The sequence below is a fragment of the Papio anubis genome, chromosome 11 (genome assembly GCF_008728515.1).
Source record: "Papio anubis isolate 15944 chromosome 11, Panubis1.0, whole genome shotgun sequence".
Taxonomy (NCBI): domain Eukaryota; kingdom Metazoa; phylum Chordata; class Mammalia; order Primates; family Cercopithecidae; genus Papio; species Papio anubis.
The window spans coordinates 104,277,054-104,291,381 of record NC_044986.1 but is presented as its reverse complement, the minus strand read 5'-3'; the positions used below and the strand labels follow the sequence as shown (position 1 = coordinate 104,291,381).

Below are 14,328 nucleotides of genomic sequence, written 5' to 3'. Positions count from 1 at the left end.
CTTCGGAATGCAGTATCGTTGGGCACATATGTGCCTGACCAACAATCTACTGCTAGAGAAGGAGAGAATTTACTTTGGTGAACAACATGCCACGGTCCTCCACAATGTGTGGATTTTAAAAACTGAAAAATAATCTGTAAAACATCAAAAATGTTTAAAATATAAAAAGCCATCATGTAAGATATTACATAATTATGACCTGGTAAATATTATTCACCAAACAAGTGCTCTTTCTACCAATCTACTTTTTAGTATAATTAAACTTAAACTATGTCTCCTTACATCTGGTTTTCCTGTTCTGTGTGGAATTTCTGGTTGCTTTTTACTTTTTGTTGTTGTTGTTGTTGTTGAGACAGGGTCTCACTCTATCACCCAGGCTGGAGTGCAGTGGCATGATCATGACTCATTGCAACCTCGATCTCCTGGGCTCAAGTAATCCTCCTGCCCCAGCCTCCCAAATAGCTGGCACACAGGTGTGTCCAACCATACCCGGCTAATTTTTCTTTTCTTTTTTTGTAAATATGAAGGTATATGTCACCCAGGCTGGTTGCAAACTCCTGGTCTCAAGTGATTCTCCTGCCCTGGCCTATCAAAGCGCTGGGATTATAGGCATTAGTTGTTGCACTTCACCTATTTTTTTTCTTTTCCACATTTAAACATATGCATTTTTCCAAGTTCTCAGCCATACTATCTATTCTATGAAACTTCCCTCCCTCCCAGGGTCCCTGTCATGCAGTCCTTAGTTCTCCTGATTCACCATTTCTTGGATCCCATGTTGTTCTCTTCGATTTATTCCTTTTGTTGCTGGAGTACGACCTCAGGAAAATTTCCAGGAAAGGGTACGAGTTCTCACCCCATGTATTTACCATCACACTTGGTCAGTTCTAGATTCAGAACCATTTCCCCTCAGCACTGTGAAGGCACTCTTCCCTCACCCCCCAGAATCTAGTGTTGCTGAGTGACCTGTGTCATTCCAATTTCCTTTACTTTGGAGACATCTTATCCACAGAAAGTTTAAAGATCTGAGTATGCTCAGTGTTCATAAATATCCCCAAGATCTTTTCCATGTCTCCTCCTTGATTTTGAGAGACTCTTACAAAGTGGTCTCAGGTGTCCCCACATCCTGAAAACTTAACTGTATTATTTACTGAACAATGATCTTGCCCCTGTTTTTTCTGTCCCACACCAGAACTCCTCATCAGATGTGGACCCCTTGTACTGAGTCCCTGTGTTTTCTTTTGCAAGTAACAAAAATCAGTACTATAACACTTTTCACTTGATGGGCAATGGTGAAAAATGTAGTGTTCGGTTTTTACGGGACTATGAAGTGACCTCTCACATACCACTAGTGGGAATGTGTATTGTTAAAACCTCTCTGCAGACCAATTTCAGAGCCCTCAGAGGCTCTAAAAACATTCATATTCTTGAACTAAGCATCTTCTAGGAATGCAATCTCTATTTCTAGGCACACAAGCTAATAAAATAGATATGAGTGAAAAGACAATTTTAAAAAACACCATGTCCATCTCAATGAAATAGCAAAAAAAGGAAGCAATTTAAATGTCAATCAATAGGATATTCTTTAATGATATCATGGCAGCATGGTCTATTATGTAACTCTTTAGAAAAATGATGTGGATCTTATCTATTGCCATGAAAGATGCTCATGGTCTAGAGCTATGTGAAAAGGACAGAAAGTAGATTACTCCTATTAAAATTATACATATTCATACATCTATACAGAAACACTAGTCTCTAGAATGATATAAAACAATGTTTATACATTGTTTATGCAATGTTATACAAAAATGTTCACAGAGATCTCTTTGAAATTATGGTTGATTAGAAACAAATTTAGCTTAAGTGTATTCTTTGACGTTTTGTTTTTGCTATGAACATAGAGTTTTATCAAAAAAGGGTCAATGATGTAAGTCTTTAGACAAGTTTAAAGTATCTTCCATACAAACATCAATAAAGCAGAATTAACCAGAGGTAAAAACACGTAAGTATGGAATCAAAATATGTGATCTTGTCCCAGTTCTACTAACAGCTGTGTCACCTTGAACAAATGTCTTAGCAGCAGTTTACTCAGCTGTAAAACAGGGAAAAATAATGGTTGCTTATTTACTTCACAGTGTTGTTGTGAAAAACCAAATAAAAGTATATTTAAATGTTTTGAAAAGGCCGGGCGCAGTGGTTCACGCCTGTAATCCCAGCAATTTAGGCGGCAGAGGCAGGCAGATCACCTGAGGTCAGGAGTTCGAGACCAGCCTGACCAACATGGAGAAACTCTATCTTTACTGAAAATACAAAACTGGCCGGGCGTGGTAGCACATGCCCATAATCCCAGCTACTAAGGAGGCTGAGGCAGGAGAATCGCTTGAACCTGGGAGGCGGAGGTTGCAGTGAGCCGAGATCGTGCCATTGCACTCCAGCCTGGGCAACAAGAGTAAAACGCTGTCTCAAAAAAAAAAGTTTTGAAAAGCGTTAAATACTAAAAAAAATGAATGATGCAATAATCATTATTATCACCAAAGCAATTACAAATAAAAATGTTGGTTTGCTACAGAATGGGAGAAAGTATTCGCATCTGGCAAAGGTCTAATATCTAGCATCGATAAGGAGATGAAATAACCCCATTAAAAAGTGGGCAAAGGACTCAAATAGACACTTCGAAAGAATATATACATGCAGCCAACAAGCATATGAAAAAAAGCTCAATCACTGATCATTAGAGAAATGCAAATCAAAACCATAATGAGATACCATCTCACACCAGTCAGAATGGCTATTATCAAAAAGTAAAAAATAACAAATGCTGGCAAGGTTGTTGAGAAAAGGGAATTCTTTTTTTTTTTTTTTTTGAGACGGAGTCTCGCTCTGTCACCCAGGCTGGAGTGCAGTGGCCGGGTCTCAGCTCACTGCAAGCTCCGCCTCCCGGGTTCACGCCATTCTCCTGCCTCAGCCTCCCGAGTAGCTGGGACTACAGGCGCCTGCCACCTCGCCCGGCTAAGTTTTTTTTGTATTTTTTAGTAGAGACGGGGTTTCACTGTGTTAGCCAGGATGGTCTCGATCTCCTGACCTCGTGATCCGCCCGTCTTGGCCTCCCAAAGTGCTGGGATTACAGGCTTGAGCCACCGCGCCCGGCCTGAGAAAAGGGAATTCTTATACACTGAAGGTAGGAGTGTAAATTAGTTCAACCATTGTGGAAAGCAGTATGGTGATTCCTCAAAGAGCCAAAAGCAGAACTACCCTTTCTTTGACTCAGCAATCCTATTACTGTACATATACCCAGAGGAATGTAAATCATTCTACCATAAAGACACATGCACGTGAACGTTCACAGCAGCACTATTCACAATAGCAAAGGGATGGAATCAACCTAAATCCCATTAATGATAGATAGTATAAAGAAAATGTGATTATATATATACCATGGAATACTATGCAGCCATAAAAAAGAATAAGCTCATGTCTTTCGTGGGAATCTCAAAAGACGGAGTTGGAGAGGGTACTATCCTTAGCAAACTAACTCAGGAACAGAAAACCAGATACCACATGTTCTCACTTGTAAGTGGGGATGAGAACTCACCAACACAAAGAAGGCAACAACAGACACTGGGGCCTACTTGAGGGTGAAGGGTGGGAGGAGGGAGAGCAGCAGAAAAAATAACTATTGGGTACTAGGCTTAATACCTGGGTGATGAAATAATTGTACAACCAGCCTCCGTGGTACAACCAGCCCCCGTGACACGAGTTTAACTGTATAACAAACCTGCACGTTTTCTAAAATTTAAATACCTTTAAAAGTTTGTAAGGTTGAGAGGGTAAGAGAAGGAAGAGAGAGGAGTATGACATATGGCTCAGACCAAGCGAATCGCTATAGCAGGAAACTGGTAAGGGGACAGTGAGGATGAAGGCAGAAAAACCAAAAGGACAGTCCTTATCATGTTTACAATTTTGTGTAGGGCTAGCCTAAGTCTAAAAGTAATAGCAATATATTTGCCAAGATAATAACTATATATTTAGTTCACTGATATAAAGCATAATGCTTATTTTCGATTGAAGAGTCCACTTACGTGTTTTTGAAACCAGTATAACAGCAATATATAAATTTTCCCCAATAGGAATCTCCTTGTGGTTGAGCTATGGAAATGAAATTCGGAATTTTATGATTTTCCCTCCTCCTCTTCACTTGCATAATGGGCTACTTATATAACTACACACCTCTTACCTCACACTATGGCACTAAGCTAATTATAAAAGCCTGTTTAAATCTAGCCACCTGTCTTTTGTTTTGCTGCCTACCTGGGCCTTTTCCAAACAGGCAGAAAAATCTCCTATCAGTTTGTTATCACAACCAGAATGCAAGAGATTAGCGACCAGGGAGAGAAGCAGAATCAGTTTACATCCTTTCAGGCAAGAGAATAGTATTACTTCACAAGCAAGAAATCTGGGGCCCCCTGAACTTAATTTAGGAAACCTGCAGTTAATCATCATGTTAAAGTTGGTTTTACATGCGAGACAGTTTTTGTTTCCTCTGTTATTTTTACAATTTGAGTGTCCTTTGTGATTACCAAAATTATTTGCTGAAAGGCATATATGAACATTTAAAATTTTAAATCCACAATAAAGTAGGTCTTACAGTTTAGGTATATTTGAATTAAAATACACTCAGTGTCAATTTTTAAAAAAGCTTAAAAAAACATTGCTTGTATTTATCCAGAGCACAATTTAGCAATCTAATTCTGCTAATTATGACAATTAATATACTTAATTTCTTTCTTAATTGAGGAATAAAAAGGTTTTTAACTGTAACCCGACAACCCAAATAAAGAATCATATAAATCTCACCACTGGCACACACTCACCTCTCTCCCAAAAGGTCAATTGTTTCTTGAAGGAAAGAGAACTAAGCCTGAAGCTACAAATTTGGCAAGGAAACCGGGTCAAAGAACAGCTGTGCAAAGTCAGGGAGAACTAGGCAAGTGATCAGGTCAGTATGCAGAGGTTCTGATGACACTCAATTGAACTTGGCTTCTTTTTCATGATCGAATTCTTAATGAAAACAAATCTAATTAACACCATAAGCCAAAAACAGGCACAAGTGGTCTTTTTAAAGTGTGGTTAACTTTCACTTAACATTATACTAGAGAAACAATATTAGCTGAACCACTTCAGCTGTTTCATGTGATTTACAAGTCATCCCTGTGAGTTACTAAAATGAGTCTACAGACACCTGTTCTCTTTTACAGAGTGATTTTCTCTGTGTGTGTGTGTGTGTGTGCGCGCGCGGATATGTACATGTGTTGGGGGACGGTAGAGTTATTGAAATGAATACTCCAGCCATGGAGATGATGCTTACAGAATGAAAATGCAGTGTGGGTCTATATATATATATACTGACATAGATGAAAAGTTATAATGGCATTTTTTTGTACAACAAAAATTTAGATTTATTACATATTTATTTCCAAGGTACCTTTGTTATTATGAAAACAGAACTAATACTTGGTCAAAAAACAAAAACAAAAAACCCAAAAAACAATGTCAGGTTTTCCACTTCCATGATAAAGGGAAAAAATATCTATTGCATACATGGAATCAGTCTCTCTTGGGTAAGTCTAGGGAGGAAAAAAAGGAAACATGAGATGAATTTGAAAAAGTTTAAAAAGATGCTTTTGACTGCACCAAGACTACTCTAGTAAATTAAGTATATACTAGGATCTATGAGGCTCTGTTGGTTACATCGTGTGTATTTTTGGCATTTTTAAAATCTTCATCTTTCTCCTCTTAAAAATACGGATAAAAATTTACCAGGTTTTAATGATAACAAATTAAAATATTACTCAGTTTCCTATCTGCCTTTAGCATCAAATGTAGAGCCTTACAGAAATATTATCTTAAAAGTTAAATGTGGTACAGTCTTCAAAAGAGATAATACATAAGTATTACTATTATTTTTCATTAAGCAATTGAACTAAAAGTTTAGGGCCTTTTTAAACCAATGTTTTATAACTTAAAAAAATTATTTCAGTTTCTTTTGATAATCACTGTATTAACAGCAGCTATGTAATTAGAAGGTCATAGTACTTAAAACATCAAAAACCATGGAATGTCTTTAATTTGGTCAGATATTTACTGATTAAGTCATTATTTACTTATCTTTTACAAACAACCTTAAAACGAGATAATAAAACACACCATCCAGTAACATAACATGTTTAGCTGAAGAAGAGTTACCCTTACGGTTCTTTTCTAGTAACTCAAGATGACTAGTCTCCTCATGAAACATAGCCAAAAAAAAAAAAAAAAAAAAAAGTTACAAAATACTACAGCTATTTTCCCCTATGATCAAACTTCAACTTTAAATCAAAAATATTGCTAAACATCTTATAAAAATTCAGATTGCAGTCTTTTAAATGACTTCTACAGTAGTAACAATATTCATATATATAATTTAAAATTCTCAAAGCAGGTCCATTGCAAAAACAAAACAAAACAATACAAAACCTGACAGTACAGATCAAGGATACCTAATCCAAAAGTCTGAAATTGCTCAAAAATCTGAAACTTGAGCGCCAACGTGACGGATTACGGATGTGCAACCGTAATAATTTCCTAAGTTTCTTTCTGAACTAAAAAGTGGAAGTTGATTATAGAAAGGAACTTAGAGCATTTACAATAAGCCTTTTTTTGGTAGCCATGTTTAGTAATCATTTTGCAGGTTTTAAAAAACTGTCAGTATCAAAAATGGCCTAAAAGTATACTAACAGAATGGAAGGGGAAATTTAAATCTTTGCTTTCAGTAACCCTCTAAGTATTTTTGGATCTATAGGATTTATTTAAAGTAAATTTAGTAAAGAATATTTACTATCCCTTATGAAAATATCAATTTGATAAAAATAATATTTTTTCTCAATTTCAATTAAACATTTACTGTGTATTTAGTATATTACACATCAGGCACTGTGCTGGGTGCTTTCTAAAAAATTTTCTGCTCTAAATTTCCTCAATAAAAGCAGCTAAAGTGTTAAGTTAAAACCTTTCCAAGTAAGTAATTTATCTTTTAAATGTTAGGTATGGACACACACACACACACACACACACACACACACACACACACAGTTTCTTCTGGTTAAACTACTTATCACACGAATAGTTGCTATCATCCTTGAAACAAAAAGGCCAACCTCCATTTGCATTATGGGAATATTGCTCATTTAATTAATCCAAACCACCTGTCTAAGTAGCAATCGCAATCTGTACTTCAATGTTAAACAGATCCAGCTGAAATACAACCTTCCTAATTCTGATCAGTTTGAGAACTATTTTTTCCACAGTTAAAGGGGTCACTATAAACCCCAAAACTGGCATTGTTTTCCTTTGATTAGGTTACAGTAGCTTAAGTCTCTAAACACTAGAATTCCTCACACAGCTGTTAATTGTGGACCAGGGGACTGGCTCACATCTGCTTCTCACTTATTTCATTAATGGTTCACTTTCAGGTCCTAAAAGGATTGTACCCCTCCCCAAAAATACTGTGGAACCCATCTATATCTGCCTTCTACATAGCTGACTTGTTCTGGTTTGTCTCTCTCTATACAATGTAAATCTCAGTGAACTCACATCTGTCACAGATCGACCCAATTCGTGGGCAATCTTTTCCCATCGACCTGGAGTCCCTCCTGGGAACTTAACCATACTTCTTGTCAGTTGGCTGAGGTCCTCTTCTGTCCATTCAGGTGCCTGCAAAACATTAAAGAAAATAAAAAAAGATAATTGGGAGAATAAAAAAGATAATTGGGAGATAACTGCTGTGAAGCAAATTATTGGCAATATGCTTTCTGTAAAAAACAATACTAAGTTGTATCTAATAGTAAGATTTGAGCTGCATATTTAACACTGGAATGCAAAGCTTAGAAGCCTATTTCATTTTCCTACGTATACTAACTAAGAAAGCATAAATATTGCAAAACCAGGTTTTGTAGACATTTTTTAAAAAAGACTATTCGGTTTTGAATTAAAGTGAGAAACCATTCTCAAAGCTTATGAAATGCATCCTTGCTATAAAATGCAGTGCTGCTCAGAAATGCCTCACATAAAGTTACTATTAAAGGTCTCTCTTTTTGTTTGTTTTAAATACACACTTTAAAAAAAGCAAAAAAAAAAAAAACAACAAAACACAAGTATAAATGAAATGTGAACAAGTAAATATACTGGTCTGAAATCAGAATTGCGACAAGACACTTTTTGATCATTCTATGTAATGATGTTCAATTTTAAAATAATATTTTTTCAAGAAGTTTAGCTTGTCAAATGTCACTACATTTTTTTTTTTTTTAAACTTCGGAACAGAAATAAAATTAGAAACTCTTGTGGCCAAGACTCAAACCATCAAGTCCATGTAAAGCGGTATTTCATTTCATTTTGACCATTTCATTTTGGTCAACTTTTAGCTTTGACCAAACGATTAAACTAAATTTAAAAATACCTTAGAGATTATAAACATGCATATGCAAAAATTCTTACAGCAAACATATTCTCTGCATTTTACTCAGCACTACCAGTGGTCAAACCCCAAAGTGAGCACAGTGAAATAAATCTTTATCAAACGACAAAAAATCATGTTACAATTATTTCACATTACATTTTAGCACTTAACTATTCCCCACCAGAGGCAATAAAGCACTCTGGTATTAAACAATACTCCAGTAGCCAGCAGAGAGATTGAGGAAGCCTACCTTATTTTCCTTTAATTAAAATGAAAGAATGAAAGAGAAAGAGAGAAAGAAGGAAACCTTTGAGGCAAATACCTTTTCTAATCACTATTTCCGATAATGAACAGGCATGCATCAGGCAGTTTGCATTACAGAACCATCAGCACAGAACAACAGTCAGAGGTGAGTGACCCCAGGGACTATCTCCACAGCTACAGCAAAGCTTCTCCCTGACACTAATCCTCCCTGTCATTCTCCCACTGTGCTCTAACCACACTGACATCCGCCTGCCTCACTGCAAGCTTAACGGGGCCCTTCCTGACTTTTTACTGTCTCCCCCAATCAATGGTTCAAGCGTGCTCTTTTCACCATGTCCAAATGGCAGCTTCACTCATAATCAAAGTGCATTGCCCCTGTTAAAGGGCTTTCCGAAAGGCTCTTCCATTTGCATTCATTTGCAAAGCAAACTACTTTTATTCACTTTGTTCTGCTATCAAGAATGTTCCCTGAAGCAGATAAATTGGCATAAATACAACCTGCCACTTAAGAGTCAGTAAATAATAGCCAATAGTAGGGAGGATTTTATCAATCATTCTATTTTGTATCCACTAAGAGCTGAAAGCCTCAAACATATTCATCAGTACAGCGTCTACAATACATGCATAAATTCACTTATATAAAAAGGTAGCCCACATTGGGTCTGGTTGGAATTTCTTTGATATTTAATGAATATCAGAAATCTAATTATTCATATCAGATGACTTAAAAATTTACACGGAGGATTTTTTCTTTCTCCTTGTCTTTATTTAAGGAAAAAAGTATTATTCTTATTCAGCTACTATTTAGAGAAATATATTTGGATTTTAAAGGAAATCATAGCTTTATTGCTAAAAAGCTTTAATAAGTAGACCAATCAGTTTCAGAAATGCAAAAGACTTAAGTTTAGGCAGAATTTAAATAAGCTTACAGTAAAAGATCATGTCATGAAGAGCGTGAAGTTGATCACTGCATAAAGATATATACTGATCAAATCATACAGTATGTACAAAATCACACTAAATCAAATTACCTAATTTCTATGTTATTTTAACATTTTTGAAGCAAAAAAAATTGTCTACAATGTCTAAAATATAAATCATTGTTTCATATAGTAAGCTAAGTCTTTAAAATAATTTCTGTTTTTAACAGATCGGCTTCCCAAATACTCTCTGCATATATAAACGTTGGCATTAAAAACAAATCTGATTTTAATTAGATTAATGAGGGTGTAAAAATATAGTACTTTTCTGAAAAATAAAAATTTTATATAAAGTATTTGGACTGAATTCCTGAAAAATCACCTACTGCTATGACAGTCTTAAGTTTCATAGTTCTTTTATGGCCATAATTTTTATTATTAATATTTTTAAAGAGGCTTGATAGTGACTAGGGCCATAATCTGAAATCTGAGAGAACCCTTTTAGCAATGCATTATTCTCCCTCCTACAGCTGTAGGGCACTTCGGTGAATGTGTAATTCCTTGGCAATAGTTAGTTGTGTCTTTAGAAGCAACAGAGCCTCCTGTGATCCAGCTACTACAGCAGCCATGAGGGTGGCCATGGTGTGAATGTATTCTCCCTGTTCTAATCTGGAGCCAACTGTAGCTGTGAAAGTCAAATGAATGCATAAGCATACTGCTTTGCCACTTAAAACCATGTGTGTCCAATACTACCGAAACACTGGGCCAAATATTCATCTCTACAGTAAAGTAATGGAAGACACCACATGGTGTGGAGACAGCTGTTGTGACTACACAAGCATTCCAATTTTGCATCAGAAAAGCCCATTCTGGGAATAAATCTCCATACTGAATACAAAATAAAAAGTTTTCAAATTATTCAATATTTTAATGTAATGACCTCAAAATATAGCAACCAAAGTAAGAACTGATATGAAAACTTAAATTATATTCTCAAATTATGTCCCTTTGGGATGGATTTTTGCCATGAAACCCACTATGTTCAAAGATTTGGTGTCTGAAAATCCTCTATATTTTTGGGGTAGGGCTGTATTTTTAAAGTAATCTACATGTACTTTTCTTCTCACAGCTTTGGACTATAAAATGTTAATTAGAAAGCATCATGTAATTTATCTGGCACTAAAAATTACGGCAAAATTAAAAAATTTTTTAATGTACTTATTTATTGTATTTTTATACTTTAAAGACAAAAGGCTCAATTTCTATCTAATAAATAGATACCAAAACTCTCTAATGAGCAATACTTCTACTGAAATGGCCTATTAATAATCATTATTTATATAAATACGGAAGTCAAAATTTTGGACTCAACTATTTTTAGTAGATTCACCTCAACTCATAAATTCTCAGAAATTTTATCCAAGAAAATAATATTCTTACATAGCATCACCCAGTGAATATATAACACATTATTAGATATACATAACACAATATTAGATATACATAACACATTATTAGATATATATACACATGTTAGATGTATATATCTAATATTTATTAGATGGTATGGGATGAGATTGGATGTCTAATAATCTAATTATCTCCTACCCTCTTAAATTCTATAAACAAACTTTTAGTGCATTTAATTCAGTGCATAGTTTTCAGCTATACAATTTTCCTTTCCAATTTAAAAATGGAGGCATGCTCTTGACAAATATATATAAATACATGGTATAAAAACAACAACAAAATTAAAAACTAAATGACCTCAAAGGTCTTTTTACTCTTAGGAAGAGAAATTCCTTTTTGAGGCCTATCTTCCTGACTTGCAGTTGGCTGCCTTCTTGCTCAGTCTTCACATGGCCTTTCGTGTGTGTGTGTGTGTGTGTCAGGGTGGGGGGAATGGGGGAGTCTGTTGTCTCTCTTCCTCTTCTTTTAAGAATACCAATACTATCGATTTAGGTGCCCACCCTTCCGACTTCATTAACCTTAATTATCTCCTTACAGGCCCTATCTTTAAATACAGTCACATTGGGAGTTAGGGCTTCAACATGTGAATTTGGGGGCACACAATTCCATTCAGAACAGGCAGGACACAAAAAAACAAAAACTAAAACAGAAGTCCACAATTTGGCCCAACTGGTTTTTCAAAATTCACTGAATTTATACAATACATAGATAAAAGGGCAGGAATTGGCTTTTGTGCCTCTATGACACTGGCTCTGAATTAACATCTGCTGAAATACACCAATTGGCAAACCTTTGTGCCCTTAATCAATATTGGGGATCCCCCCAAATTTAAACAAGGGTCCCCCTATAATCTTAGGGGAGTTATTGAACATAATATAAAGGACAAGTATGCATGCCTCACCCTAACCACAGGAATTCTGTCTTGCCTTAATTCCCCATGGTCACCACACCCATTGTTCTAAAATATCCCATAGTGGTCATGGACTCTCTGACCCAATGAGTAATGAATTAATTTTAAGTCTTTGGCACTAACAAATTGCCTTTTTAAAATGGACTCATGGACCTACTGCTTCCCCATTAAAACAGTTAATATAGCCAGATGTAAATTAAAACAGGGCCTTTAATGACTAAAACCCACTATACAAGACCTATTTAGAAAAGGGGTGACTATCCCCACTGCCTGTCCATTTAACAGCCCAATTTGACCAGTTTTTACACTTGGGAGGAATGTATGGTACCTCCTGGTGGATTACTTCAACTTCAATGCTGTGGACTTCACTAAGGACCCATACCCAATATAACTGAAATTACTGACTTCATCTAACCAGCAAATGGTAAATATTTTGCTGGTATAGATTTGGTGAATATGTTTTGTTCAGTGCCTATTTCAACACTCTTGACTGCAGTTTGCCTCCAAAGGGACCCAATACAGTTTTACCCAACTACCACGGGGTACTACAAACAGCCGCACTGTAACATACAATCTTCGAGGGCAAGATTGAAACTGCACCCTACTTTTCCCAGGAATGCCCGTATGACATCACACTAATGACCTCCTCCGCTGAGAAGATTCCTTTGATACACTCACTCGGGACATACAAATGAAAGGAGCTCATGGGGTGACCCACTGCCTCACATACAGTGCAAGGCCTTGGTTGTATTTCTGAAAATTATTGGGTAAACTGAAGGCAACTCCATCCATGACACTGTCAAGAAACAGCTACTGACTCTCATAGCACCCACAGTTTCCTTTAGGCTCTTTTGGGTTCTGGAGGAAATAATACTTCTCATTACAAATTGTATTAAGCCCATATATGTTGTCACTTGTGAAACGACTCACCTTGAATGGGGCCCCTTTTGACCAAAGGTTCTAGAATCCGTCCAAATTGCAAAACAACTGACACTCCTGTGTGTCTCCCACAGACTCCTTAACTGTAGAGGATTTAACAGTCTTCTATCAGTGTGAGAGTTGTGTGCAAGTAATAACATGGTAAAACCACAAATATTTGGATTTTGCCAAAATTAAACTTTTGGTCTTTTAAAGAAACTATTTTTAAAAATGAAAAGGAAGACCACAAACTAGCAGCAAATATTCTTAACATATATCAGAAGAAAGATCTGTATCCCAATCTGTCTATCCATTCTCCTATTAATGGATATTTGGGTTGCTGCTAGTTTTCATTCATAAGGCTACCTTCCGAATGAATAGGGCTGCTATGGATATTGTGTCCAGCTCTCTTAGTGGTCATGTTTTAATTTCTCACATATAAATACAGAGGGGTGGAATTGCTAGGATCATAGGGAAAGTGTACATCTAACTTCGTAAAAAACTACAGGAGTATTTTTCCAAAGAGGTGCTATTTTACCATCTACCCAGCAATGCATGATGAGTGTTCTTGTTGTTCTACACCCTTACCAACACTTGACATGGTCAGTTGTTTTAATTTTGACTACTCTGGTGGGATTGAAATATAGCTTACTATGGTAATAATTTGCATTTCCCAGATGACAATTTTTTTTTTTTTTTTGAGATGGAGTCTTGCCCTGTGCAGGCTGGGGTGCAATGGTGCAATCTTGGCTCACTGCAACCTCCACCTCCCGAGTTCAAACGTTTCTCCTGCCTCAGCCTCCTAAGTAGCTGGGATTACAGGTGCCTGCCACCATGCCCAGCTAATTTTTGTATTTTTAGTAGAGACAGGGTTTCACCATGTTGGCCAGGCTGGTCTTGAACTCCTGACCTCGTGATCCGCCCGCCTCAGCCTCCCAAAGTGCTGGGATTATAGGCGTGAGCCACTGAGCCCAGTCAGACAAATGATCTTGAATATCTTCACATGTGCTTATTGGCCAAGTGAATGCTTTCTTGAAGTATGTGTTCATGTCTTTTGACCATTTGTTAGTTGGTTGTCTTCTTATTAGTTTTAAGAGTTTTTTATATTTTGTAGATACTAGATCTTTGTCAGATATAAGTATTACTGAATATTTTCTTCTGGTCTACAACCTATATATATATTTTTTTAATAGCTTTTTTCCTTTTTAGAGACAGAGCCTTGCTATGTTGCCCAGGCTGGAGTGCAGTGGCACAACATGGCTCACTGCAGCCTCAAAATCCTAGGCTCAAGTGATCCTCCCGCCTTGGCCTCCCAAAGTGCTGGTATTACAGACATGAGCCACCACTCCCAG

General features: G+C 36.5%; 1 protein-coding gene across 3 annotated transcripts in view; it reads right to left on the bottom strand.

The window, feature by feature from the left end:
• DNAJC1 (DnaJ heat shock protein family (Hsp40) member C1) overlaps window positions 1-14,328 on the bottom strand; it is a 241,034-nt gene that overhangs the window by 42,938 nt on the left and 183,768 nt on the right. For all 3 annotated transcript variants that reach the window (XR_002524539.2, XM_021943951.2, XM_003903454.3), the window contains exon 9: window positions 7,630-7,749. Coding sequence is in view for 2 of the 3 variants with exons in the window: in XM_021943951.2 (XP_021799643.1) it covers window positions 7,630-7,749 (120 nt within the window). In the remaining variant the exon portion in view is untranslated. The remainder of the gene's footprint in view (window positions 1-7,629; window positions 7,750-14,328) is intronic.